Here is a 27,228-nt window from a genome sequence, read left to right as displayed (position 1 = left end):
CACCATCCCAATGGGAACACCCGTTTATTTATTTTCTTTTTGTGTTCTTTTTCGTGAGGAGCAAACTTGGTGCCCACTGTTTATTCCATGGCAAAGTGTCGACGCTTCCCCTGCAGAAAGAACATGGCAATGTGCATCAGCACAGCATACACCCTAGTGCTTATCATGTATACACTCAACGACATGGCAACCTTTGAAACGGGAGATGTACTCTTCTCTAAACTGTGGTTTGTTCTTACCACAGTGACTGCAAAGCAGAGGGAAACCACAGCACATGTTTGTGCGCACAAAGGGAGGTTTGACCCACATCGTCTTACCAGGCCTGCATGACTGCAGTGCGTCCGTCGTGTTGGCCGATCGACTTGATATGCAGGAGCAACTGATATACATAAAACACACGCTGCCAGAGTTTCAAAGCATCCAAAACAACATGAGTTTTGGTATGTGCACGGCAACGGTTCCAAATGCTGAAGCAATTATGTACGTCAACAAAGATTGAGACACAAGGTCCCGTGGGCTCCTACAAGGGCCCTAACAAGTAACAAAGGTACTAAGGCACTCCATATCTGCTGAGCGTATGCATCTGACAGTCTCCCAAAAAGCTCATATTCAAAGGAGAAAATGTCCATGTGGGTTCTTGCAAGCTATTATTAAAGAAAGGTGGCAGAACTTTTAGAGGTTTCTGAAACCGTGGTGGTACTTCGTTTTAAGTGAGGCAAACCAAATATTTTCAAAAGCTCTGCTTGTGCAGAATACCTATCGTAAAATATGTTAAATGCAAAGTTATTAAACCAAAATGTGCGCTTAAATTCAAAACACAGATCGCCACAGGGGCACGGGTCATGCGCAAAGCTGTTTTAATACGAACGACTTGATGTCTAACAGACCCATCAAAAAATCTTTCAAAAACAAAACTGACAGTCTCACGCTTTTACATCGACATATCTGTAATGTTTTACTTTGACATATTTTTTATAGCTGATGTGTGTGTGTGGGTTTGGGGGGTTAGTGGCACCTGGATTTAATTCAAAGCCCAGGGTTTCTTTCCCTCACACAAAAAAGAGCCTTTGCTTTTCAAAAAACTTCCCATGTCTCTCCCTCACCTACAGGGAGAGCGGGGAGTCCCTCTGGTAAGCCGGCTCTCTGTGGTTAGTCAGCTGTTTGCATGGCAAAGTGAAACAGACACCAAACGAACGAAAAGAACACCGAAAACGTGGGTGACCCACGGCCAAGACATGTGAGCTCCTATGAAAGGCTGAAAGGGGCAGGATGTTTCTCTCTCTCTTTTTCATATTTTCTCTCTCTGTTTCTCCTCCTCTCTCCATGTCCCACCTTTTTAATCACCTTTAAATCCACCCATTGAATGATGCAAAGTCACTGATTATATCTCACAAGTAAATACAGTGCCTCTCTGTGACCACTATGAGCATCAAATGAGAAATAGAGTGTGGAAAAAAAAGGGGATGAGTGTCCAGGGGGGATCTGGAGTCGGAGTGTAATAATAAGATCTCTCGATGAACCACAGTTCAGACTAATTCAGTTTTGGTTTTCTTACATAACCGTCCAAGTGGCAGCGCTGGTGGGGAGGAGGCAAGATGGAAAGTGAGAGAGCGCAGAGTCTGCCAGCTCACCGATGACTGAGTGTGTGCGAGATCTGAGCACCGTCAAGACCACCAGGCGCATGTGTGCAGACACCTTCCACACTGATGGATGCTTCCTCACTTAACGCACACATTAGGTCAAGGACCATGGGGGGAAAACATGTCCAGCGAGGACCACTTAAATCGTCAAGACACTTTGTTCATCTTTTGACTTAACGACTGCACCTGACATGACAAATGCATGGTGTTTAACGCCGTTTTCTTTATAGCCGAAAGGGGCTCGAGGTGGGGGGCCTAGCACCTTCAAAGAGGCCTAAATGAGTAACAGTTCAGGATGTGACATAATGCTGGAAGACCACAGCCCTCTGTGGCAACGCCTTGGTTGTTTCCCCGCGACCATTAAGCGCCTTCCTCACGAGAAAGGAGTAATGCGATATCCGTCATAATTAGCGAGAGCCGAGCGCCGTTCGTGCTCCACAGCGCTTGCGAACTGTAGCGGGCCCCGTGCTTGCAGCACGCCGGGGCCGGGGGCCCCCCGAAGCTCTAAATTGTACAAAATGTACAAAGGTTAAACAGGGCTAACTATGACGAGAATCACCAAAACTAGGTCAGCCTTGTCAGACTCGCAGACGTGTCTGTGGAACGTCGCCGCTGGCTGAGTGAGGTGCAGATGGCACACACATCTGAGGGGGGAGGCAGATGCACCTTACGCGCGCGTACAGGACAGGAGCACACGCAGCCAAAGACATGTGAAAGGCTGCCACAGAAGAGGTCAGCATCAAAGTGCTCTTTCTGCATAACCAGCAGCCAAAACGCTGTAGAAGCGTGAACCTCTGTGATCGACACAGGTGTGGGGTTTTTTAAGCCCCGAGGTCCGGATAAGCTGGAGCGGACGTGCACCCCTTTTTTTTTTTTTCACTCCCCCATTTTTCCACTGCGCGTTCTGCGACCTCTCAGTCATGCCAACAGAATCCATCACATGTGTTCAACCTCTCCCGGACTGCAATAGAACGAGCAGGCCAAAATCCATCATGGGTTTCACAGATATATAGACCGCTGCCGCTTGGCCTTCTGGGTTCCCCATCGTTTGTTTGCCTACTTTGTGCAATTTTCGACTAACAAGCACACAAAATTGGAGTCCTCATCAGTTTTTCAGTCATCCCGCCCTATGATGCAACAGGCTGCAACATCACATATCTGCAAACACTGCGTTCCCTCTTTTTTAACTTCTGGGGCCCTGTGGATGGTGTAAGGGCCCTGAGTAATAAAAATGACAATTCCCAATGGTATACGTGTTTTTGTAATACATACTGTATTCCTTGCCTGCACAGTGGCTGTCAAAGCTCCTGCTAAATGTTGATGCATTATAGGAGAAACATCTTGAAATTGCTGTGGAGATTGTTCAAAACTGCATTAGTGCCAGACAATGAACAGAAATGCCTCTTAGCAGATAAGTTATAGTACACAGAGGAAAACTGCAGACAAACTGTAAGGTATTTCAGCAGAGGCAGTGGCTTTTTGGCCTTCCACGACAACAGCAACAAAATGAATGAAATGTCCTGGGAAAGGAATCCATTTCATGTGTCTTCACGATACTCAAGGATAACTCATGAGCCTACACTGAACATGCCCTGCTCCTGCTCACACAGATCTTTGGGGATGTTTCAAAACTTCATGAAAGGAGCAGGGTTTATTACTCAAACGACTGTGCTAGCCTGTCAAGCTTACCATTGTACAAAATTCATCGTTTGACAGCGACAGTTTCCAAATGTTTTTGTCTTTTCAAAGTTAAGAACCATAGAGGTGAAAGAGCTTATGGATCTTACATGATTTTGATTGAAATATTTTTCAGTCACTGTGCCAGTCATAGATAGCTCAACACATCACACAGGCCTTGATAACTCACCCGAGGGACATTTCGAATAAGGCAAGATTAGATGTCTGCCAGAACCTTTAACATGACGGATCACATTTGAGTAGAGGTCGTGGGGAACACAATCTTTATCAAGATTAAAAGATTGTAACATAAAAATGACAAATCTAGACCCAGAGATCCGCTTCCTCTCCAGCTCCACGTGTAAGTCCCCATCTTATCGAGGTCCCCAGAAAGACTGTGCAGCACTGACACCTGCTGGAATTTGTGATTAAGGGGTGGCTCTTTTCTTTTTAAAGAAGTCTCAATATCCAAAAATAATACATCCTTCCTGTTATTCCTCATGCAGTTACAGTGAAGGTGTTGACAGTGGTCTGACTTTAATACCATTTCCCAGCAGGAGCTGCGTTCGGAAGAGTAGACACCAAAAAAATGAAGAAAAAAGGTCACAGAAATGGTTCTTAAGACACTGTTTTACTTATACTCTAGAAGTAGAAATCATAAAAAACAAGTAGACAATCACTTTTGCTTGTTTTAAAAGTGTAGGTCCATTTCTTTTTTTGTCCTTTACAACCTCTTATCAGTAACATTTCCCATTTGCCTATGTACAGATCTAAATCATTCCTTACAACAATCTGTTTGTGACGTCAGTTATACAAGACATTTGCAGAAATCACCACCATATATTAAGCAGTTCAAAAGTCACCATCATTTACAACATGGGCATATAGCAACTCCAACAATAACAGTCCAAATTCATTAAATATTTCCTCTCCATATGGGGCACTAGTGTATGAACACTAACGTATGCAGACACAGCAAGCCCTCTGGTATCACTGCAATGCTAATCCCTCTGGTATCACTGCAATGCTAATCCCTCCGTTGTTTTCTGTATTCATACATCTTTGTTAAAACATGATTTTTTTTCTCTCTTTTTTTTTTTTAACAGAACTGAATTTCTGGAGTGTGGCAATATTAAGAGTTTTCAATATTGGAACGTGAACCTTTACAGAAAAAAAAACCCATAACAAAAAAAAACAAAACTACAGTTTTCCCCCCAAAAAATGGAATTTACAAGTATTTGTGCGGAACGCAATCTTCACTATGGAATTAGCGATCCCTAACCCTTTTTAGTTGTTTATAACAAGGACATTAAATAGCGATATCAACAGTAAATCGCCTGTGTGGTTACGACAACGTTAGTGTTAGTGCAGTAAATAGACAAGAATCAAAATGTTAGATTAATCATTTCATTAGAAGACACTCTCGCTCCAAACTCCATCACACAGCCTTGCTCGTTTACGTTAATTTAAATAGAGTAACTGAAATGCTAGCTTTAGCTTAGACGAAAGGAAAAAAAAAAGAAAGAAAAGGAAAAAAAAACCTGTTTTTGAAGCCTGTGCCACACCCAAAGCGTGCAGTCTGGCTGTACATGGCATATCAAGCAGGGTTGCGTTTCACAAAGGTGTTACTGCATTACAGCCATCGTAACTAAGAGTGTTTCAAAATAATACTCTTACTTTTTCTCTCTCTCTCTCTCTCTCTCTCTCTCTCTCTCTCTCTCTCTCTCTCTCTCTCTCTCTCTCTCTCTCTCTCTCTCATTTCACGATGGATGTAGCACAATGGTGTTTTGTAGGAACGCAGCCGAGGTTGACAGAGAGGGCATCACTTAAATAAAGAACCGAGTGCTTTGTTTTTGCTTGACGGAGGAAGAGAAACAGATGGTGAGACGGCAGAGACGGAGAGGGACCTCTTCAGTTGGCCGTGGCCTGCCAGATGATGATGCCCAGGATGGTGAGGACTATGGACAGGACCATGGCCAGGATGCACATCTTCTTGCGGGACTTTTGCTAGTAAGAGAGAGAGCAGAGTGGGGGGAGAATTGAGATTCAATTATTAAATCAAGTCTACAAAACAAGCATCAATAAAAACTAACACTTAGAACAAGAGGGCCCATAGAAGTCAGCTTTGTCACATCTCTTTTTTCAGAAATAGAAGATTATTCTCTTGGCAAAAGACAGCCCAAACTATCAAAAAGGGTGCTTGAATTTTTAAGAATAGAGCCTTGGTCAGAATGTGTTTGAGACTGCCATTTGATAGGATATAAATCACTGCATAACCTGACACTGCCCGCCTTAAATCTCAATAGTTACGCATTCAATATAAGACACGAATACGAAAGAACCCTGCTGAAAATTCACTGATGGCAATATCGTGCTGCATGTTCCTAAAACAGGAACTGACGTGGAGATCCAGAATGGCTCCTCTCCGCCCGTCCACTCCGCCAGCTGAGTTCCCTCCAACATCTGGGACTCCTCACTCAATTACTATTGTGCAAGTCCAGATGTGTTTCTCAACAACATAAACTGAAGGACTTGTCCGAGCTTATGGGAAACCTACTACTGTACTCAGAACAACTGGCAGGGGAAACTCTGGTGTGTGTGACGCTCACATCCTTACCTGCTGGCAGCAGTAGCCTACATCCTTAGGGAATTCATTTGAATGGTCATACATTTAGTGATAATTAAATGATATAACCTTTAAAAAAAAAAACCCTGAATCTGGAAATGAGAAACCAAAACAAAACCCAGACTGTGGCAACAGCTGTAACGGCGGCAGGCTGGCGGTACCTGGTAGTAGGCGGCCCTCTGAAGCTGCTCTGCTCCCCGCTCCACGTGGACCTCTGCGTTCTCCACATTCGCCTCTATGCTGTCTGTTGATGCAACACACACATGTCCATGGTCCTCAGAAACCTCATCACAATTAGGGATACTGTAGTATTTGTCCACACAATCCCAGGCCAATGCAGGCCCTAGAGCACAGGCTGAAGACGAAAGGAGAAAGTGAAGAGACTTGTTGTATTGCACAAGAGAGAGAGTTGCATTTACCAATCATTTCTCCCTGGTCGTGGATCATCACAGCAAGGTCTTTAAAAATCTGGTTAACGTCCAGGATGTCTGACTGGAGAAACACAGAAGGAAGAAAATAACATGAGAATTAGGGATGGGCCTTTTGGTTAACGTTTACACTTAACATGAGTGAGTGAGTGGGTGAGTAATTGATTGAGTGGGTGAGCGGTTGGGTTTGTGCTATACCTCCAGCTGTCGGATGTTGGTCTCTCTCTCCTTGATGAGCTCCAGGTCCTCGTCTGTGATGGCCATTTCCTCTACTTGTGTGGTAGTCTGAGCCCAATCATCTTGGCTGTGGGTTTAAAACAGAATACCACTCACTCACTCAAACAAACAAACAAACACTCTCAAAAAGGTTCAGCTTCACCACAGAACCGGCCGCCTGGCCTGTGCTCTGTTAAGGACCAGTGCAAACCTCTGTCATGTGCTGCCCTCTGACGAGACCAAACTATACATAAAGAAACCCTGCAGCTGGGGAGGATCAGTACAGGCCAAGATAATGAGCACAAAAACTACTCCAGTGATACTGGAAGGGCCTAGAGTGATATCCTTATTAGCGGTATGTGATGGTCTAGACTGAGGATGAGCTATGACTGCCCCCGGAGAGAGTACATTGAGCTATAACTATAACTGAGCTATAACTGCCCCCTGAGAGAGTACATTGAGCTATAACTATAACTGAGCTATAACTGCCCCCTGAGAGAGTACATTGAGCTATAACTATAACTGAGCTATAACTGCCCCCTGAGAGAGTACATTGAGCTATAACTGCCCCCTGAGAGAGTACATTGAGCTATAACTGCCCCCTGAGAGAGTACATTGGCCTGAAGTGGGTCAAAAGGATAAATCATGAAGGATAAAGCCGGATAATGATGAAGAGTATGAATGCTTACTTATCGAAAGAAACGAGCTGCTCATCATTGCCGCCATCTTCAGCCTGAATAAAACACAAACACACACACACAAAGCAGATGAAAGGTAAAGTTTTCATGTCAGCCAGTCTAAACCCACTTCCATTATTTCTGAAGATGAAACGAGGATTTAACTGAACGGTTTAATTCTAGTGGCTCTTATTTTAGACTATGTGTCTGATTGGACTAAGACATTTTCTGAGTGTGCCCAGATGTCTACATTTACATATGCACAAATACATTTAGCAAATGCTTTTCTCCAAAGTGATATAAGAGTATAGCTCAGGTATATGTTTCAATATGTACAGTCCCCAATTAATATCTCACGACCTGACCTGAGAGACATGACTTTAGTATGTCTAGCAGCTTGCTCTGCCAGGGGAGGTACAGAAACTGAGTGAGGACAGGCCCCCACCCTGCAGCACTGCAAGTCCTCTGGCAGCAGGACAGAGGAGCCGTGGTGTTCAGGGTTTATGGTCGGATGCTGGCTAGTGTACCGAGAGACGTGAGCCGGCCCTCGCTCTGGCCACCGTCTCCTTCTCTTTCTCCGCTGCGCGTCGCTGCACGGCCTGAAAGTTGTTCAGGGCTGCCGAGAAATCGTTCATCAGCCGGTCCTTCTGAATCTTCTGTTGTCTCTACAGGGAGGATGCCAAACAAACAACACGTTCTCAACTGACTCTCATAAGATCACTATTAATCAACCATACCTGATTTAGCCTCTAAGGGAAGGTAACTTACACACATTTGCAGATCACAGGTCATAAAAGGGAAATGGAGAGTGACAGAGAGAGAGAGAGAGACAAAGAAAGAAAGAAAGAAAGAAAGAGAGAGAGAAAGAGAGAGACAAAGAAAGAAAGAAAGAAAGAAAGAAAGAGAGAGAGAGAGAGAAAGAGAGACAAAGAAAGAGAGAGAGAGAGAGAGAGAGAGAGAGAGAGAGAGAGAGAAAGAGAGAGAATATCAATAACCTGTTCAGAGGGTGATATGGGTAGAGGAAGGGAGCCGAGGTCTTTCAAGTGTTTGTTGGTCTCTTTTGCAAGCTGGTTTGTGTAGTGCTGACTCTGTTGGCTGAAAGGGAATTCCATGATTTTAGCAACCAAGTGTGCCATATCTACAGAGCCAGAAAGGGGACATGGGCAACAACAACAAAAAACCGAGAGGCACGAGGGCACAATAGAGTTTCCAGTGCACACAAGAGTTTCTGGTGCGCACAAGAAAGTATTGTTTTTCTTGTGAGAACGGGAATTTTTATCATGAGCACGGGATAGTTTCTGATGCGAGCCAGAAATGTAAACGATTTATTTATTTTCGCCCATGTCCCCTCAGGGACTCTGTACGTATCAAATGGATTAAGTTCAAACTATTTTGTTTCACAATTTTAACAGAAACACAGTCGTGTTTTTCAACAAGTGTTAAAATTCTGGAATGTCACAAGAAGTGTACAACATGCATTTAACCAATAAAAGCAACAGGGTTATAGTCAGTCTGTATTTCAGTGGTGACAGAATACATTCAGTACTAACAGCTTATCCTGGAGTTCACTGTTGTCCTGCGTCGTCCCCAGCTGATTCACCAGGCTTTTGATATTGGCCGCTGTAGTACAAAAAAAAAAATCACATTTAATATAGAGAAACAGTGCTCAGTGCAACAATGCTCAGTGCTCAATGCTCAAGCATTGCCTATGAAGCCAATCACAAAATCAACCTATACAGTGGAATATCAATATGGGGAAATGGAAAAAGAGCATTAAGTCAAGTAATATCAGCATAAAATAATGCATGCACCACCTCATTTGTATCAATATTTATTTCTAAATTATAATGTGCAATATGTGGGCAAATGTAATTCAAGTTCTGACAAGTAGTGGGATTTATCATTCAGGATTTCATGAACCATGTACTACTATACATTAGTGCAAACAGTATGGCTGTAGATACAACACAGTCCAGAGTGCATTTACCAGACAGGCCCTCTCAGGTTAAGATTGGGACTTGTTGCTGAATGGTTCAAGAGTATAATTTAATTGGCTGGACACAAATTAAGGTGCTTAAGAAAATTCTGAAAATACAAAATCTTCTAAGATTTTGCAAACCACCACCTTTCACACAGACAGCTGATTTCCATTACTTACTGTTTTGTGTGATTTTCTGAATGTTGGAGCTGCATGTTTGGATGAGGCTGTTGAAGTCTCGGGGAGGGCTGCGATAGTTGTCTGTTTTTCCGTAAGACATTGTGCTGGATGGATGTGTGCTTCAACCCCTTGGTTGAAGGCAGTCAAGGGGGGAACTGGTGCAGGGAGTAGGCAAGTTACTAAAAGTCCTGAAAGAGCAAAAATACATTGGGAAATACTTTCTTTAGAACAGTATGGTTTCCAGTCTAGTCAAATGCTTACACTGCAAATCACTGGTTCCATATACCTACCACACCCACTTAGAAGAAAACCACACCCTCAGTGCATTATGGATACATGAAACTTGATAATATAATGTGCTTTAAGCCATTTCGGCTTATTATAGCACACTACACTACGTAACCTGTTCAATAACTAGTCATCAGTACAAGTAGTGCTGTCTGACTCATCCATCCACTTACATCTTAACTGCTTATGAATAGAAACCTACGCCAGAAACTCTGCTGACCCTTTCAATGCAAAGCGGAAGTGGACTGTAAACACACACCCAACAACTCAGGCACACGCTTTTCAGGAAATTGAACAGCAGCTTGAGGATGAACTCGTAATGTAAGCAGTAACGGATAGATATCGACGCCTGTATACCTGTGTCAGCCAGGGATTACAGATTGTCCCTGTCACATGGCTGTGACTCTTGCTTAATGAGATAACCTTAGGTTGTAACGTTAACTGTACATAACCTTCAGCTAAGTTTCAGTGACTTGTCTTCCTTATTGCTTTCAATGTTCTTCAGATCACACCAGTGTGGGTTTGCCGCACTGCAATCTTGCTAGTATTCTGTTTTATCAAAGAGGGGGAGGTGTACAGCAAGATGACTTGACGTTGCACACAAACATTGCCTTGACGTTAGCTAGCTAGCACCAGATTCCAGAACTGATGTTGAACTGATGTTGACATTCGTTATTATTATCAACCTACACAAAGAAGTCGAAAGGTATTGAAAATCTTAGCTGACATAAACATTACATTACAGACGAGTCTTCATGACGGGTTAACCCATGAATCGACTGCTACTGTTGACTTGAATCGACTTCAGTCAGCTGATGTGAGCTAGCATAGCCGTCCTAGCTAGGTGAGTTAACGATACAGTTAACAAACATCTTAAAGACACAGTCTCTCTGCCCCTGAAGCACTGTGTTGATTGGCTGTGATTGTTTGAGACACGGTCAAAGCCAATATGCTTGTTTCTCGTTTACAGAGCCAAGACTGGGTACGAACAACAGAGTTTCTTTGATCGTAAACACCGAATGGACAGCTAAATGACCGTGAGGAGCAATTAGCCAAATTTGACAAAAAGTGAGACCAGAATCACGAACGTACCTTTCATCGCTAGCTATCCGACAAATATACCTAGTTCGTATTTGTCGCTGACAATATAGAATATGTTAACTAGTTACTCATCCTATACGTAAACCCAAGTGGATAACGTTAGAGCCAAAGGCTGGCACAGCGTCATATAGCGTGGGCTAAAATCTTCGGCATATCAAACCAACTTTATAAATGACCAGGTACTTTAACCTACAATGTTAGCAAAGCCAAATCAACGTTGTTTTGGCTGTCTAGTAAATAACTAGCGTTGGTTGAGTAGGATGACATTATTTATTAGCTAGTCAGCTAGCTAATTGATCTTAAACATTGGCAATATTACCAGGTAGGCAAGCTAGCTAGCTAGCTAACTACCTTCATAGCGGACGATGTTGACCTGGTCAGTTACCGTTAGCTCAGCTAGTGCTAGCTAGGCTGGGAAGTGAATCAGGGAAGATACCGTCCTTAACTAACCACCGCCCTTAAAAAGTGAGCACTTTAACCATTCATATATATGACTGGTATAATTTGACGATAATCAATAATAACAAGCTGGGTAGCTTGTGTGCATTAAAAGTAGGACATTCTTACTTGTGCTGATAAGACACCGGGCTCAGGACATCCGCTCAATAGCACTTTCTTTTCCGCTAGAAGCACAACCCACAAAACTGTCAGACTAGGTGACGTCATCGCGCTCGTGCTCAGCTGATACAACATCATGCATTTTTGGCGTGGTTACCATACCACACTATAGAGACAAATCTTTGAAAGTTGTGATTTTCTCCATCTAATTGTTTTTTTTTTTTAGACTTTTGTTACACAAGTTGATGATATATATTGATGACAGCGAACTATAGATATAAAAGCAATTAACCTGTTCACAATTCACCCTTTGTTCAGCCAACAATCCTCGATCATATACAATGCTCACCCATCTATTGTGCCTACATCTTCTCAGCATTTAAATTACATGCTTAGACAGAGGCTGTTTAAGAGAGGTGTCAGACCCAATCCAGTCTTCTGAACTTTACTGACATTACAAAAGTCTTTCAAGTTATTCAAGTAAACCCATGGGTTTGGAAAGAAAATAATACTAAGGCGGAAGAAGGCAAATACACTTCTGACCTAAACATGTTAAGATAACATCAGTCAAAGTGCTGCATACTGAACACGGATCCTACTTCCCTCGTGACTTTTCAGTGAGTGCAGGGGCTGTGCTGGAAACCCCTGGATGCTTTTGGTACCTTGTGACACTCATGTGGTCTCCCCCTGATTCCTGGGCTTCTAAACCTCACAATGTCAGAAAGTTGGTGGGTGGCCACATGAATGAGCTCCTGAGCTCCTGCTGTACTCCAGATCTATAAACGGTGCAGACCAATTGTCTAGCATTTCCAGGAGCCAGCCCCACCCAGATTAGGCCCATTTAGGATCTGTTGGATGTAACCTTGGATATTACCTGGTCATCCATGCCCCACATTTATAATTAAATCATACTATGGTGCCCAGCTCATTCAGAGGTCTTTTTCCTTTGCACCTGACTGTAAGTCACACTATAGGGGGCCCTATCTGAGGTCTGTGAACTGCTCATAGCAACAGACATATAGTCAACACACAGACGGACTCTGGGTGATGTCCACCATCCAGCCAGGAGCTGAGAATGTGTTAACACAAGGGTGGGCTAGGAGTGCAGTTATGTTCCCCAGGGCTATGTGTTTCTTAATTTACGCCTTTCATAAGCATGCTAGCTACTATCTTGAAAACGCATTTGTGTTGGGTGCTCGTGCAGCTCAACTGGTAGAACAAGGTGCTGAGAATACCACAGGCTGTATCCATGCAGGGAGCACACACACTGCAATGTGTGCCATACCAGCATTGAGACTGGATCAGGATAGCAGCAAAAACAAATCACTAAATACCACGAATACCTGTTAGAAATGTGTTTAAAAAGTGTGCTTGCACCTACATACAGTATAGGAGGCATTGGCAGAATCTGACATAGCAACCCCAAACCCACAAATCTGCTGAACAGTGTTCTACTGACACCTAGGGGTAGTGAATAATACTACATGCAAGCCACATAAACATAGCACAAAAAGTAAGGACATTTGTGTTTGGTAGATTATTTCTTTGTTGTAACAATGCTTCTGGGCAATACATCTTATACCGTTGGAAATCCTGTTTATTTCCCTTTTAAATGGTGCCACATTTGTAAGGAACATGCATTTGGGGGATGAGCAGCAGAGCTGTGGGTCGCATTACATTTACATTTAGTCATTTAGCAGAGACTTTTGTCCAAAGCGACGTACAAGGGAGAGAACAGTCAAGCTAAGAGCAATAAAAAACATGTTGTAACAATAAATACTACTTTACATAAGAATTAGAAAAACTACCTAGAAAGGAAAAAGAAGTGCAGGAATGTAACTGCTGAAGTGCAAGTTAAGCGCTAGTCAAGGTGCCAGTTAGGAAGGGAGGTGCTCTCTGAAGAGTTGGGTCTTCAAAAGCTTCTTGAAGGTAGAGAGGGACGCACGTACTAGGCAGTTCGTTCCACCAACATGGAACTACAAATGAGAATAGTCTGGATTGCCGTGCTTGCACAGACGGCAGTGCCAAACGACGCTCACTAGAACAATTTGCCAAATCTTCTCTGGTCTGGTTCTGGTCACACACGGCTTGACATCATTGGAGGCAATCTCAATGCAGAGAGATATCAATTGCAACCAGTGGCAATCCCATATCTCCACAGTCTGGAACCAAACTCTATCCTCTAAGATGACAACACTCGCCCCAGAGCGGGGTTTATCAGAGACTACCTCCAGAATTTGGGAGTGGAGAGGATGGAATGCCAGCAGTCCTGACCTCAACCCCATTGAACACTTGTGGGATCTGCTTGGGCGTGCTGTTCGTGCCGGAGTGACCAACAGAACCACGTTGGCTAACTTGCGACAAATGCTGGTTAAAGAATGGGATGCCATCCCACAGCAGTGTGTGACCAGGCTGGTGACCAGCATGAGGAGGAGGTGCCAGGCTGTTGTGGCTGTGTATGGTTCTTCCACACGCTACTGAGGCTCCTGTTTGTTAAATGAATAAATTGTTAAATTGCCAATATGTCTTGTTTCTTCAAACTTCAATCATCCATATTGTCAGTCTGCCCCAGGGCAGCTGTGGCTACTGATGTAGCTTACCACCACCGGTATGACTGTGTATGAATGATTACTGGACTCTGGACTCTGTAAAGCGACTTTGGGTATTTAGAGAAGCGCTATATAAGATTTAATTGATTGATTGATTGATCCAATCCACCAAACACCAAACAAAACATTGAGTGGGGTTAAAAGGTGAGCAGCAAAGCTCTGTAAAAAAAACCGCATCATTTTGGTCTAATGCTGATAATCATCTTGTTAATCAGAACCAACCTTCTAATGTCTGTTGGAATAATCTGAGATGTACCTAATCTCCTAATGAATGTGAATGTGGCTTTCATTTGATTGCATACCAACTTCTATCATGCCCTTAGTTTTATAAATGCTGTGTTGCACTATGCTACATGCTGGACACATTTTATTTCTAACACAAATATTACTTTGTCTGGCTAACGTCAAAAACCCAAAGCAATAACAGAAAAACTCACAATATTGCTTTCTAGGACATGTTGTAGAAATGCTGACACGCCTCATGAACATATGCAACGGGAGGATGCACCTGCAGGAAGGGCTGATCGATTATAGCCCACTCCTGTCTGGTCCTGTGTCAATATCCCTAGTACTCATTTAGACAGATTACATTACATCCAAATTACATACGAGTCATTTAGGGGCTAATGGGGCTTGACAGTTCTTTTGGGCACTAACAGTCACTGAAGGCTTGGACATGACGCTTCCTCCTGTGATCCAAAACTCCAGACATATACTCATGGTCAAACAGGGACTACGGATATGAGAGGAGGGCTCTCTGCACTGAATGACACAACCAGCTGAAATAGGTGTAGTAACTTAAAGAAAGCCCTTAAAACACTGCCATTAGGTTTAACATTTTTTTTTATCTAATAGAACAAAATAGAAATTAAAAGTATGTGGTCTGTCTGTTCATTTAATCTATAACACATCTGGTCTCTGGAGTTAAACAAAACTGACCTACCAATTAGATTAGAATCAAGTGTGAACATGCAAAGTTAACCTTAAAACAAAGGGTTATTACATGAACAGAGCTGGCAGTCCACAGAGCAGGAAATCCCACAGTGACAGTGCATTTGCATGTCAATATGGGTTTGTCCTGTGGAGTATGTGCTGTCTGTCTTTGGGTGGCACAGTCTAGTTCACTTCTAACTGTGGGTGAATAAGCCATGCAACACCATGGGCTTTCCCCTCATAACTTTTCATATGCGTCTAATGAGGCCTAAAAGGCAAATGACCATTATCTTGGCGGTGTTTATGATATCGCCCAATGAGCCATGCACAAATGAGCCAAGAACAAATAGTCATCCCAAATAAACATCAACCCAATCTATGAATATAGCATGGCTTGGGCCTAGAGGTTAAAGAAGCAAGCTTGTGACCTAAAGCCTGCTGATTTAAATACTGAAGTGACTAGAAATCAGTGTAAAGGAATAAAAAAGCAGCATTTCTACTTCCTTGTCAAGCTCTGCCATTTTCCCTTTTGCAAGGCATTTATTGCTCCAGAGGAGCTGCCCAGCCTTCAGCAGGAGGTTGGGGTTGGACTGAACAGGCTCTAGGTTTGTGTGTACTGGTTGGTGGGTGCTATTATCTTATTCAATGTGGAGGTGGTATTGCTGAAAGAAAGCGGAAGCTACTGAGTTAACATACCTTACCATGGCATGCCACTCACATCTGGATGTTTAGATACAGATATATACACAATGTTGAGATATGCAATTGTTTTTTCTGAGACCTCCTAACTCATTGGCTCCTGTGTATGACCTCGAAACCAACGTCTCACAAATTGCCTTCCAGTTATTGCAATGTTATTCAACTTTCAGCATCCATTTTAAAATGGAAAATAAAGCTTTATCCAAGTAAGTGAAACGCTACACAAATGTGGTTTACAAGGGCAATGAATACATATTAATTAGAAGTTTCCAGAATGTAATACCAGCAGTAATCAATAGTGCCTGACACATTCCACAGGAACTTGCAGGATGCTCAGACGGGTGACAGAAGAGGTGCCGAATATCACAACAGAGCCCACATTTAAAGGCACAGTCCACAATTGTAATCCAATATAGTGTTTGTCAAATTCAGCATTGATTTCAATTGTGTGTGTGTGCTCAAGAAAAATTTCGGTGTACATACAGTACAAACATAGTGGCTCGGACTGAGTCATAAACAATTCCAGCCAATCAACACGTTGCTTTAGGGGCACGGAGGGTAGAAGTGGAATTTGACTGGCTGCTGAGCTCAAAGATCAACCACCTTTTGCCAACATTTATAAGAAATAACACACACAAACACAGTATTCAGTACACATTTTTTTCCATTTTATTTTACCCATTTTGTCACCGTTTCACCATCTTCTTGGAAGACAACAGTATTTCTTTCCATATTTTCTTTTGTTTTTGGCCAAAAGGGGGGCGCTGGTCCCAAGCATAGCAGAAGCTCAGAGACATTAAGACATGGTAGACGGTGTAAGACTGGAGTATCGAGACAAGGGAAGCCTTTCTAAGGCTAACTAAATGAACCAACTATCTTTGTCATCTGGCAATCTCTTCCTTCTATCTTCATGCACACATATCTATTTCACAAGCGTTAAGATGATGAGTGCATTTTAGTATATCTAGCTTAAAAAAAAACATCTAGATTGGCTCAAAGAGTTATAGAGACACAGAGCAAACATGAGTTTGAGAGATACCAGACTCTTTATATATTCACAAGCAAGGCCTCCAAGTTTCCCATGTAGAGAGGTCCAGGTAAGGCTAGGTTTTTATGTCCCTGTGGTCCAAAGTGAAATACATGTTTGACCTCATCTGGTTCGGCATCCCAGAATGCAAAGCATGTCAATAGTGGAGGTTAAATACTGAGCAGATTTTCAGTGCATAGTCATATTCACTGCATTCTGTTATGTGATGAGATGATTAGTTACTGTTATACCTGTGGTGTATGGAGCAGAATCCAACCAGTCATGAAAGCATGTTTCTTTCCAGAAAAGGAAGTAAGCATCTAGTTTATCTAAGTTTAGATGTATGTTTTAAGATACTTTCTGGGTAGTCACTCTAAGAGAAACTGGGCCCAGCATAGAGGTCAAGATATCCAGGTGGAAAACATATTTCTTTGGTGGTATTTGATTGGCACCAAGCTTTAACATTGAACACTATATGGTACCTGTGCTTTGAAATCTGTCTGAGTTGCAGTTTTGGAAAATACATAAAGAACATTTTTATCATTGATTTAGAGTACAGTTACATATAACCATGCACTCCTCCAATGGATCATTTTGTCTGCTCGGGACATTGTTATGTTGTATTTGTTCAGCCTTGGTTTGTTAAATATTTACGACTGAATCAAGATGAACTAGGCATACTGATTTGGTGGTAACCTTTTCCGAAAACATCTTCCCTGGTGAAGTAACATGGGAATCTGAAGGCCATCAAAATAAACCACAATCAAAGTAAGGACTACAATGATAATTAATTAAGTATCCTTAATTTTTTCCCCCCCAAGTTTGGTCCATTAAAGATCATGAAGATCCCTTGTTTGCCAGATTAGGTTAATCTGAGGTGATCATGTGGCCACAATCAAGATTAGTTGACCCACACATCTCACCACTCAATTGATCCCAATAAGATTAAGATTAGTGACATATACACATCACACACATCAGCAGCAGAAGTACCAGACAGGAAATACAACACAAAAAAAGGGGGAAGTGGAGAGAGAGAGAAAAAAAAGCTTGAGTATATAAAATATACTAACAACCATTCCAAAAGTGGTTCGGTGATTTAACCGATTGTGTTGTGTGTTGGGATTGCAAACATGTGCTTTTTGAGTGGTTGGTTTTTGGCATGTATCATGGCATTGAGATGAAGGGGGGATGTGTATGGGGGGGGGGGGGGGGGGCACCGCCAGCGGGGCAGAGGGGTTGAGGACGGGCCTCCTTTTTTTCATGATGGGGGTAGGGGTGGGGTGGGGGGGTTGACTGCTACCAAGTGCAGCTCTCATGCCATCTTCAGAAACTCATCCACCGTGTCCGCCTCCACAGCCGCTGCAAACATCTCGTAGTTCTGGGAAACAGCACGACAGGACACAATAATCAAAACAAGCCTTTCCCAGAATCAGCTGCTAGATGATAAAAAAACTGAAATCGCAAAGGTGAAGGACAGAACATACATACATAAATAGTTGCTAAGTGATAAGCTAAAAACAGTTTAGAAACACATGACAAGCTTTGCAGAAGTCGGAAGGTCAGAGTTTGAACCACCATTGCCGCAACTTCAACATTATGCAACAGTGCAGTGCTTGTGTGAAAAACACGTTGTGTGTGTTTTTTTTACCCCACAGTACTCGTCCTCGTTGAATAGTTGGGGAGGTGCGGCGGTAGGGTTTCCAGATTTGGCCCTCATCTCATCCCGCACAGACCCGCCCACAGAGATGTCAATCAGCTCAAACTGGATGCTCTTGCTCTCCAGGATACGCATGACCTCTGCTTGCTGGGACTTCACCTGCAGAGAGGTCAGACCGCATGTCACAGAGCCGTCAGGGACAGCACCTAATCACACCACAAGCAACATCGTATGTGTGTGTGTGTCGGTCAAACATTATGCCAGAGTACTGCCTGGAGAAGGCACCTTATCACACCACAAGCAATAAGCAGAGTGTTTGTGTGTGTGTGTGTTTGTGTGTTACACTGTATGTCAGAGTACTGGCTGGTAAAGGCACCTAATCAGATCATAAGCAGCACCCTGGGGTGCATAAGCAGTAGTGTGAGTATGGGTTATGGTAGTTTGTGAAGGCCAACAATTATTCATTACTTCTTACATTATTACAGTCAGGATTATGTGCTGTGTCAAAGTACAATGTTTATAAATAATTCATGTAAAAATTACAGCAACACAAGTAGGGGGTATAGCAGAGTACATATAGCAGAGCTGTTAACTGTAGCCTACATTTAAGTATTGATTGATTGGTTTTAACTCAAGATCACTGCAATTTTAACAAACCCAAGATCCTGGTGGGATAAAAAAAATAATAATTCTCGCAGCACATTTTGGCCGCAATCATAAAAAAAAAAACCTTGCAAAGAACCTGGAGGGACTGAATATCTGCCAACAACGCCCCTAACAGCTAGGACGTTTAAGTTAAAATACTCATAATTCCGTTGTAAAACACGCAATAACTTCTCCATAATAGGCCTACTTTTGCCAGAAAAGCAGAACTGAAGAAGTGTATTTGTCACAGCTTCTAGACTGCTCTTACGGAAACGACTCAGTTGATGATTAATTGCGACATGCTATCTAACAGTACACAGATCAAGGAAGTTAGAGGGCATATTTGGTAAGGACCACGCCTCAGGCAAAGCACCATCCACACATTTCCTGAGTCAACATCACATGCATTCTGTGCCAACTGATTATTATAACCATTAAATGGCATGTGAACCGTATAAAGCCACAATTTCAACGTAAGACAATAAAAATAGTCTGCATTAGTACAACTGGGAGGCGTCAAAACGATGTTATAGCTACGATTCGGGCTTTCAAATAATCACATGATTAACCTAATCGGTGTGGCATGTTTGCTTATATCGAATAATCCACAATGATGGGCTTGGCTGCCCTGTGAGGAGCAAAATCATTGCCGTTGTCTTGCTCACATTCCTGACTTATTTGTAACAGATGTTGACTGAGATGGTTTTCGGACTATAACAATGTAGCAGTCTGTGCTCTACAGAACTGACTCAGTGTAACGTTAGCACTGTCAAAGCTATCAATACCGTTACGATACTAACACGTTTACCCAGCTTTAATAGATTGTTTTTAACACAACCTGATCTTAAGAGCAGGTACGATGACACTGAGTTTGCACTTGGCGGGCAACGTTATTTAAAATGGTCGCTTATATAGATAACTGGGCATGATGCTCTGCCATCCGTTGATAACGGCGGAACAGACGAGCACAGGATTCTGCCGATGATAGCTAATTTCCCTGTCATTGTTCTAGAAAGGGGAATAAAACCCGAAATGCGGGACAATATGACTTCCGTCCTCTTGGCTTAGTGAGTTTGCATTTCCTTTGCGCTCAGCTCAGCTGTTTAGCTAGAAGGTCTCTAAACGTCACAAATGAATGAATGATAATTGCCAAGGCACGATACAGCTCTGGCGACAAAATTGCTATTGTATCGACAGTCTACTGAGACATATAACCTAGACTGTTCTCAGGGTATTGGGTGTGTCGTTGCGCGTAATCCCATATTGGTTTTAAACCCGTTTAGCTGTAACTATTTAAGTGTCTAATGTAGGCTACATGTATTTAAAGGTATCAGATTAGTTTGGTCTCACCTCCCTTGAAGCCGTAACAGTGGTGTAATACAATTTGATGCCCATGATCACAACTCTTAATATCCCTTTGTGTGTCACTGTGCCCAGCTCTCTTGCCGTACAGTCGTCTCTTCCCCCCTCCACAGCTTACCCGCTATTCGTTGCGTGATTTAAAGGGACCGCTACCACTTTCCCATCTAAAGTCTGTGAACTGCAAAGCAGCTTGCCACTCATGATATGGCTAGTGTGCAGGTGTTGAAGTGTTCACTTTGTAAACGTATGTGCAAACAGAAACCCGTCTTTAAAGTTTAGTTTATTTCTAGGCTATGTGCTCATGTAGGCTATCAGTTTTATTTCTGAGACCCTGTCAACAGCGTGGGAGGGAGGGAGTTAACGTCTGAAAGACCAACAAAAGAGACCTTTTTTCTTCAGGGCCCCTGTTGACATTATGGAGTAAATTCTTTGGGTTCACAAAGCGAAGTAGGCCTAGTTATCTTGACCTGAACATTACTTACATTTAGCTGTAATGAGAAAAGGCATACATTAGTTGTCCTACTGTGGTTCTCTAATATAAGCTACATATCCACAGACATGGAAAAAGATTTCACTCTATTGTAAAGCTTGGCAGAGAAAAATGTGGAACATATCCAAGACCTGTCAGATTTCTCTGAATGCAAACTGTGCCTGTGGAAAACTTTTGTTCTTTGTTCATGCAAAGAGACCATCAAACAATGTAACAGGAAATTAGAAAATCTTAAACAAATATTTATTCAATGTATTTTCAATGATCTCCACATGGGGGCACTTTAATTCTTTCCACAGGGTTATTTTAGCAGCCTTCTGTTTGATTTAAGGAAGTTGCTGTGGTAGAGTTTCACACAGCAGTACCAAATGCTGAGGCAATTATCTGATTTTGAATGAGCTGAACCATTGCATTGTGACAAACAGAGACTGGTTTAACATTTAAATTGTGAATTGAATAGACTGATGTAACATTTTGCATTCAATGAGAGAGAGAGAGAGAGAGAAAGCTCTTTGCCATATGGAAAGGACTGGTCATCCATTTCCACACACTTTTACACAATCTGAATGGGAAAACTCGTGTTTAATTTGGTATCACCATGGTGATCATTACTCAACAGCCAATGAGAGCACATGCCTATCCAAGCTTGCGTCACAGAGCTGAGGAAAACAACGCAACGCAAGGAGGAGAAATTGAAGGAGGGGGATGAAAAATGGCAGAACCCATGCAAGGAAACCAAGGGAGTTATGCTGCCCTGATTTAATACTGGTATCTTCCCTTTAAGCCTGTCCAAATGGAACCATTCAGAATGTTAAAGGCTGAAACTGTAAACATACAGAAACATCAACACTGTCCAAGCAATGACAAGCCCACATTAAACACCCACAATAAGACCTGGCAATAATACTGCGCATAAACACTGGTATGTGGGCACATAACAAAATACAATTAATGCTGAATCATAGCAGTAGACAATTGTAAATTAAAATAACATTATATCTCTCCAAGGCACTTCCTATAGACAACAATTACACGCATACAGGCAGTCTCAGACGGAAGGTTAGACCTTCAAATAATAAATGATAATAATGTACTAAAAGTATTATAAAGTGCATTAATACACACACACACTGCAAGATGTTACATAAACAACACATCCCAAACAATGAAAACAACAACATTCAGTAACACTGAACAGTGATAGCGATATTTACTCAGGATTTGTTCTGTGTTGGACTATAGGCTCTATTTGATAGGGTCTGTAGTAAACGCATAAAAGGCATAGAAGTCTATAAAAATAATGTTTTTGATTATAAAAAAAAACATTCAGTCAACTTCCCTCAATAATACAATTTTCTTAATGAATCTTAATGAATTATCTGAATCGTATGCATCAGTGACTCCAAAATGATCAGGGCATAGCAACAATCTTTATAAAAAAATAGATTGCCCAATAAAAAACTATTAAGTCAACATTTATGGATTTAGATGATTAATATGTGTAGTTGTAGTAAAGTGTCTAACTTTCTCAGTACCAGTACCGTACAGCTCTGAAAGGCAATTATGTATCATAGTGCTACCCACAAGATCAGCAGGTCAGTGGGTTGATAAGAAGATACAATGTACTGACAATCAAACTAGTCCAGATAACAGGCTGGTTTCCAGAATGGTTAGTTATTAACTATAGAAAAAGGTCATACCGTTCCAGGCACTACAGTACTCTACAGTACAGTAGTTTTATCTGTTATGCAGACTTTTCCCTGCTGATGAGTAGTCGTCTCACTTTCCCAATCATGAAGACGGCTATCCAAGCACATGCTCCCAGGGTCACCACGTAGAGCCCAACGAAAAACGCTGCTTCGTTTTCTCCGTGGAGACGGGTGTAGAGGTTCCGGCGGCCCAGGTAGTCAAGGTGAGAAGCCTGGATCTGACTCAGGGTGCAGAGGACTAGGAAAATGTGGAAAATCTGGTGGCCCTGTAACAGGAAGTCACAGCGTCCCGGAAACAGTCGCTCAGGCAATGGGTGTGTGAAGAAGTAGGCACTCAAGATGAAAAAGGCCACTTGGCCACAGTGATAGGTCAGCGCAAGGTCATCACCCACGTTTGCGTCTCTGTGAGTAAACAGCCAGCAGAACATCCGCTGGAACACCGGACTTGTGTCCCAACTGTAGGCAATCGCAGAGGGGACCACCTGACCAACCTTGCGCACCCAGGGAGGCAGGCTGTGGTTCTGGTACTTTCCGTAGCAGCAGCCGAGGCAAGAGAGGCAGCAGAGCAGAAACGCAGTGGGCATGAAGATGCCACGCACACACCCATGCCAGTCCTCCTCCACCCCGTAGTAGAAGTGCACCACCGCGCTGCCATACTGGTACTGGGCGACGCCGACATAGTCCAGGAAGAAGAAGGAGAAGTGGCACAGCTCGGACTTGCCAGCCAGAAGGTGGGCAGTAGTGCTACAGAGCATGTAGGATAAAGATGATGTCAGCAGGATAAGAAGGGGCCAGGAGTGACTGTCCCCTAAAAAGTCCACTGTCTCCGAGAGCTGAGCCACCTTCACCAGCACCAGCAGGGCCCCAAGCAGATGCGTCCACACGTTGATGGTCTCGTTGTGGCGTTGGAACAAAGACAGGAAGTAGTAGCGCCAGCCCTGGTGGAGGGGGCGGTAGCCAGCCTGGATATGGCGCTCGCGGAAGAAGCGGGGCACCTCTGTGTCTCTCACCGTGCCTGGCATAGAAGGGGCAGCTTCGGTCAGCATCTGGGGCACCTGCCGAAGCTGCTGCAGGTTGATGAACAGCCTTCCAATCCTCTCCATGGCGATGGTTGCCATGTCCACTTTTGGAGTCCTGTCTCACACTCACTCAGTCCGGTTGTGAGGTAGCTAGAGAAAATATTAACTGTAATTAATGGATTATCTGACAAGTTAAATGAAAACCACCTTTTCCAAATACTCTTTGAATGGCATTATTTGAAATGCAGAAGTAGTGCAAGCAGTGTCCCCTTAATCCTTTCAAATACATTCTGAATGCTGGCCTGGAATGCACAACCATGCAGAATAATTTCTGAATACTGCAGCAGAATAACAATGTCCTTTGTTGTATAAACAGTGTTGATGCATATATTTGTCACACATTTCTCACAGTACAGATGTCAGTCTTTAGAAATCAGATTAAGGTTAAGGTTAAGGTTCATCTCAAAGCTATGAAAGCCATGCCGGACCCCCTGGGAAGAGGTTTCATAAGAAGGCTATTCACCTACTGCTGAGATCCATTTCTCTGTTAAGCCCAACCCATCTCCTGCATTCTTGATTTTTAAGTACTGTAAGTGCCTTTGATTAAAGGTTAAAGGGTGAGGCTTCTTCGGAACCGCAGGGACAATTATCTCTGTAATGCTTCTGTCTGTTTAGATTCAACATTGGGTACATATAGCCTCATTAAGCTGATGAGAGTTGACAGCCAACAGTATAGCCACAACCAAAGTTCTAGGAATCTCCAATCCGATCCCCAATTTTCTATTTACAGGAAAACAATTGGTATGTTTACAAATGAGCACATGGTGTGTACAAGGGGGCAGTGATTGACAATATTGCTGAGGTCCCTCCACTCTGCACGTATTTGCATGGCCCAAGCTTCTCATCTCGGACTCGATATCATACTGTAGCCTACCGGTTGATCTGAGGTATTTGGTTACTTAGTGGGTGAAAATACGTAAAAAGATTTATTGACTTGAATGAAGTAAGGTAATGCCTATGAGTCCAACTTAGCATGGGTTTTAGGGAAAGGAGACTTCACATGACTTTTCGACGTGCGTTACAGACAATAACTTCTGGCCTCAATTATGAAGGTTGTTCAAAACCTAGCTCTGCACACTCTGTCGGATATCTTGGCCATTCCTGCTTCGAAGGAAACCGTGTAATCTTCCCTTTAAACACCAGGAAATGATGATAACGGCTTCAGCCTTTCTAGCCTATAGACAGACACCCAATTAATGAAAAATGTACAGTAAAGTTATACCCAATTTGAATGGCTCTGTAGCTTATGTCTTCTTGTCATATCTACTTTTATGGAGCAACTAATCCATTCTATGACGGAAACCAAAGCAGATACCCTACCTGTGCGTCCAGTCCGTCTTGGTAAACCCGCCTCATTCGACAGTTCGTGGGCTTTTGTCGGCGGCTATCCGCGATATTGCGTTAATACCTCGTTTATCTGTCCTCATTGAGCAACTTGGTCACGCCTCTTTCGCTGGCGACAGTTATAACAATCTCAGTGTCTCGGTCGGCGGTGAGTGGTGTCTAATTAGTGGCAAAGAGTAATTTGCGATACAAACAAATGAGTTATAGCTTACATTTGAAGATGGCGAATAGGCTAGAGTTTGTTTCTTCTAACTGTGGAACAGACGGGGGGAAAGTAAAGGGGAGGGCTGTAGGCAACACGTTTCAGTGTGAAGTGATGATGTCGACAGACAGGCTGTACAGCTTACTCGAAGCAGAAATATGTGTGCTTCTGTAAACATAGCTAGAACCGCACCCAGTGTTAGCGGGGAAAATCTGTAAAGTGAAGGGTGACGTCTTCACAAAAAATGTTAAATGACAATGGATATATAACTGTAAACGTGACCTTCATCTCACACCAGCACTATTGCATGCTGTACTTTTAACATACCTGGGGACGGGTTTTGTCTACTCAGAAAACCAGCACAGGCATGTTGTAGCAACATTTGCCAAATATGTCTTGTAAAGGCTAGTTCTCATACTGATCTGAATATGTCATAATTGTGCCGGTTCTTCCCTTGCTAAATCAGGTACAACATCAACTTATCTGTGGTGGGATTTCCACATATTAGACCAGCATGCGGCGCTTTATTCAACCCTTGAACTATGTTTTACTCCGCTGGGTCTGCATGGCTTGCTTAAAGTGATGTCATAGGATAAATGAGAGTTTAATCACCAAAAGAACATCATCACACAGTAAAAGTAGCTCTGCTCAACAAACCAGCTAAAACGGATGCGTCTGCCACAACCCAGCAATTGTTTTCCCAGTCCTTCAATATAGTTGTGAGAAGTAATTATTTTTACTGCATGACATCCTGTTTTCATTTTCCTGGAACATGCAGATGTGCTGGCAGGTGTTTGTATGAATATTTAGAAATACACTCAGACCTGAGTCACCATAAAGGAAGGGATGTTAGACCCCAAACCCTATGTGATTAATGCAACACCCCTATAGGTGAGACCTATATCTATAGGGTGTAAGCTTTTGACTGGCCAGTTTTGTGAGGTGGATGATGGTGTGGTGTCTACTTATCTTGTCACCTGATACATCTGGTGAAAGTTCATTCAGTGCCTGAGAAGAACACTGAATAAACTTGGTCTGCAAGCAATACGATGAGTCAAGAGTCTTACTGATGTAAGAAGATAAACCTTTTTAATATTAACAATATTATTACTTACATAACATTACAATAAAAACAACTTCAGACATGCTCTATGGCCTTTCTAAACCTCCAGAATAGAATTTCCACAGGATTTAGGCCTGTTGTCTCAAAATCATGCAAGCCTACCATGTCCTTTGCAATCTGGACGTTGCTTTTGGCTCAGATGAAGAAATACTATAACTAGAGTGTGGAGCCTTCATTGACACAATGGTCTGCTTTGTTAAGCCTGTCCCTTTACAAAACGATGTAGATAGTTATGTAATGTATTGGCAAACCCCCATTTGGTTCAACAGTGGAGAGGGACGTGAGTTTTAGCTATGACAAGGATGTTTTAGTCCAGTTTTTCATTTGATAAGAAATTAACTTGGAGCTAATTTTTGCAGGAACCACATACAAACACACAAATAACACCACTGTACGTGCATCTGAACTGTCCACAAACCTGAGGCAGAGAACAACCCATAAAAGGCAATAATATGTATTGGTTATGGTTAGCTTACTTCTGGACAGAGATGCCTTTACATATACATACATGGACTCCTATTTGCATTTCACACTTCAGCGTTTCCCTGTCTTTTTCTAGATGGACAAAATAGGTTTATTATTTATCTTACCTAAACATGCTACATGAAGTATCCATCTTTAAATTGTATTGCTGATGTTGACCACTGTGCCCTCCTTTGGTAGGCCCTTCTGTCAGGCCTAAAGACGTTGTTGGGAACGGTTGAGGAATATTACATCCACAAGGGGGTGCTGTGTGTCTTTAGATGCTTTTTCCCTCTGTTCCTTTCTTCCTTTGTAGCCTGTAAACAAATAAATCAATACCAAAAGCTATTATTACAAAACAGACATAGAATATAGAACAACACATTTGTGCTTTTGTATTTCACCCTATATCATTTTATAAGTATTGTGGCTGTAGTTATTATTATAGTTCTAAGGCTTATTATTATTACTACCATGACTACTAACCACCAAAAGTACCAATAATAACAATAATT

General features: G+C 42.6%; 3 protein-coding genes across 3 annotated transcripts; all 3 read right to left on the bottom strand.

Annotated features, from left to right (window-relative positions):
• Positions 1–3,929: 3,929 nt before the first annotated feature.
• stx12 (syntaxin 12) lies at positions 3,930–11,478 on the bottom strand. Its single transcript, XM_012831516.3, has 10 exons — positions 11,379–11,478; positions 9,423–9,610; positions 8,815–8,884; positions 8,260–8,359; positions 7,792–7,929; positions 7,277–7,320; positions 6,570–6,675; positions 6,363–6,435; positions 6,105–6,187; positions 3,930–5,324 (listed from the first exon to the last, which is right to left on the bottom strand). The coding sequence occupies exons 2-10, from the start codon at positions 9,520–9,522 to the stop codon at positions 5,229–5,231; spliced, it is 810 nt and encodes a 269-aa protein (XP_012686970.1). The 5' UTR covers positions 9,523–9,610; positions 11,379–11,478; the 3' UTR covers positions 3,930–5,228.
• Positions 11,479–16,256: 4,778 nt separating this feature from the next.
• On the bottom strand, positions 16,257–20,424 carry sh3bgrl3 (SH3 domain binding glutamate-rich protein like 3). The gene is made up of 3 exons (XM_012831437.3): positions 20,293–20,424; positions 18,289–18,456; positions 16,257–18,018 (listed from the first exon to the last, which is right to left on the bottom strand). The coding sequence occupies exons 1-3, from the start codon at positions 20,335–20,337 to the stop codon at positions 17,953–17,955; spliced, it is 279 nt and encodes a 92-aa protein (XP_012686891.1). The 5' UTR covers positions 20,338–20,424; the 3' UTR covers positions 16,257–17,952.
• A 591-nt stretch (positions 20,425–21,015) lies between these two features.
• paqr7a (progestin and adipoQ receptor family member VII, a) lies at positions 21,016–25,215 on the bottom strand. The gene is made up of 2 exons (XM_031586546.1): positions 24,903–25,215; positions 21,016–23,672 (listed from the first exon to the last, which is right to left on the bottom strand). The coding sequence occupies exon 2, from the start codon at positions 23,619–23,621 to the stop codon at positions 22,539–22,541; it is 1,083 nt and encodes a 360-aa protein (XP_031442406.1). The 5' UTR covers positions 23,622–23,672; positions 24,903–25,215; the 3' UTR covers positions 21,016–22,538.
• Positions 25,216–27,228: the final 2,013 nt, after the last annotated feature.

The sequence above is a fragment of the Clupea harengus genome, chromosome 19 (assembly GCF_900700415.2).
Source record: "Clupea harengus chromosome 19, Ch_v2.0.2, whole genome shotgun sequence".
NCBI classification, from domain to species: domain Eukaryota; kingdom Metazoa; phylum Chordata; class Actinopteri; order Clupeiformes; family Clupeidae; genus Clupea; species Clupea harengus.
This window is presented reverse-complemented; position numbering and strand designations above follow the sequence as displayed.

What these genes read in the sequence shown, in the direction of transcription:
- stx12 (XM_012831516.3), bottom strand. Translation starts at nt 9,522, where the DNA reads ATGTCTTACGGAAAAACAGACAACTATCGCAGCCCTCCCCGAGACTTC. An exon ending in GGGCCGGCTCACGTCTCTCG is followed by an intron (nt 7,321 to 7,791) that starts GTACACTAGCCA and finishes TGTTTTATTCAG; the next exon opens with GCTGAAGATGGCGGCAATGA. An exon ending in AGAGGGCCGCCTACTACCAG is followed by an intron (nt 5,325 to 6,104) that starts GTACCGCCAGCC and finishes CTCTCTTACTAG; the next exon opens with CAAAAGTCCCGCAAGAAGAT.
- sh3bgrl3 (XM_012831437.3), bottom strand. Translation starts at nt 20,337, where the DNA reads ATGGGCATCAAATTGTATTACACCACTGTTACGGCTTCAAGGGAG. An exon ending in CTGTTACGGCTTCAAGGGAG is followed by an intron (nt 18,457 to 20,292) that starts GTGAGACCAAAC and finishes ACCTCTCTGCAG; the next exon opens with GTGAAGTCCCAGCAAGCAGA. An exon ending in ACGAGGACGAGTACTGTGGG is followed by an intron (nt 18,019 to 18,288) that starts GTAAAAAAAACA and finishes GCTGTTTCCCAG; the next exon opens with AACTACGAGATGTTTGCAGC.
- paqr7a (XM_031586546.1), bottom strand. Translation starts at nt 23,621, where the DNA reads ATGGCAACCATCGCCATGGAGAGGATTGGAAGGCTGTTCATCAACCTG.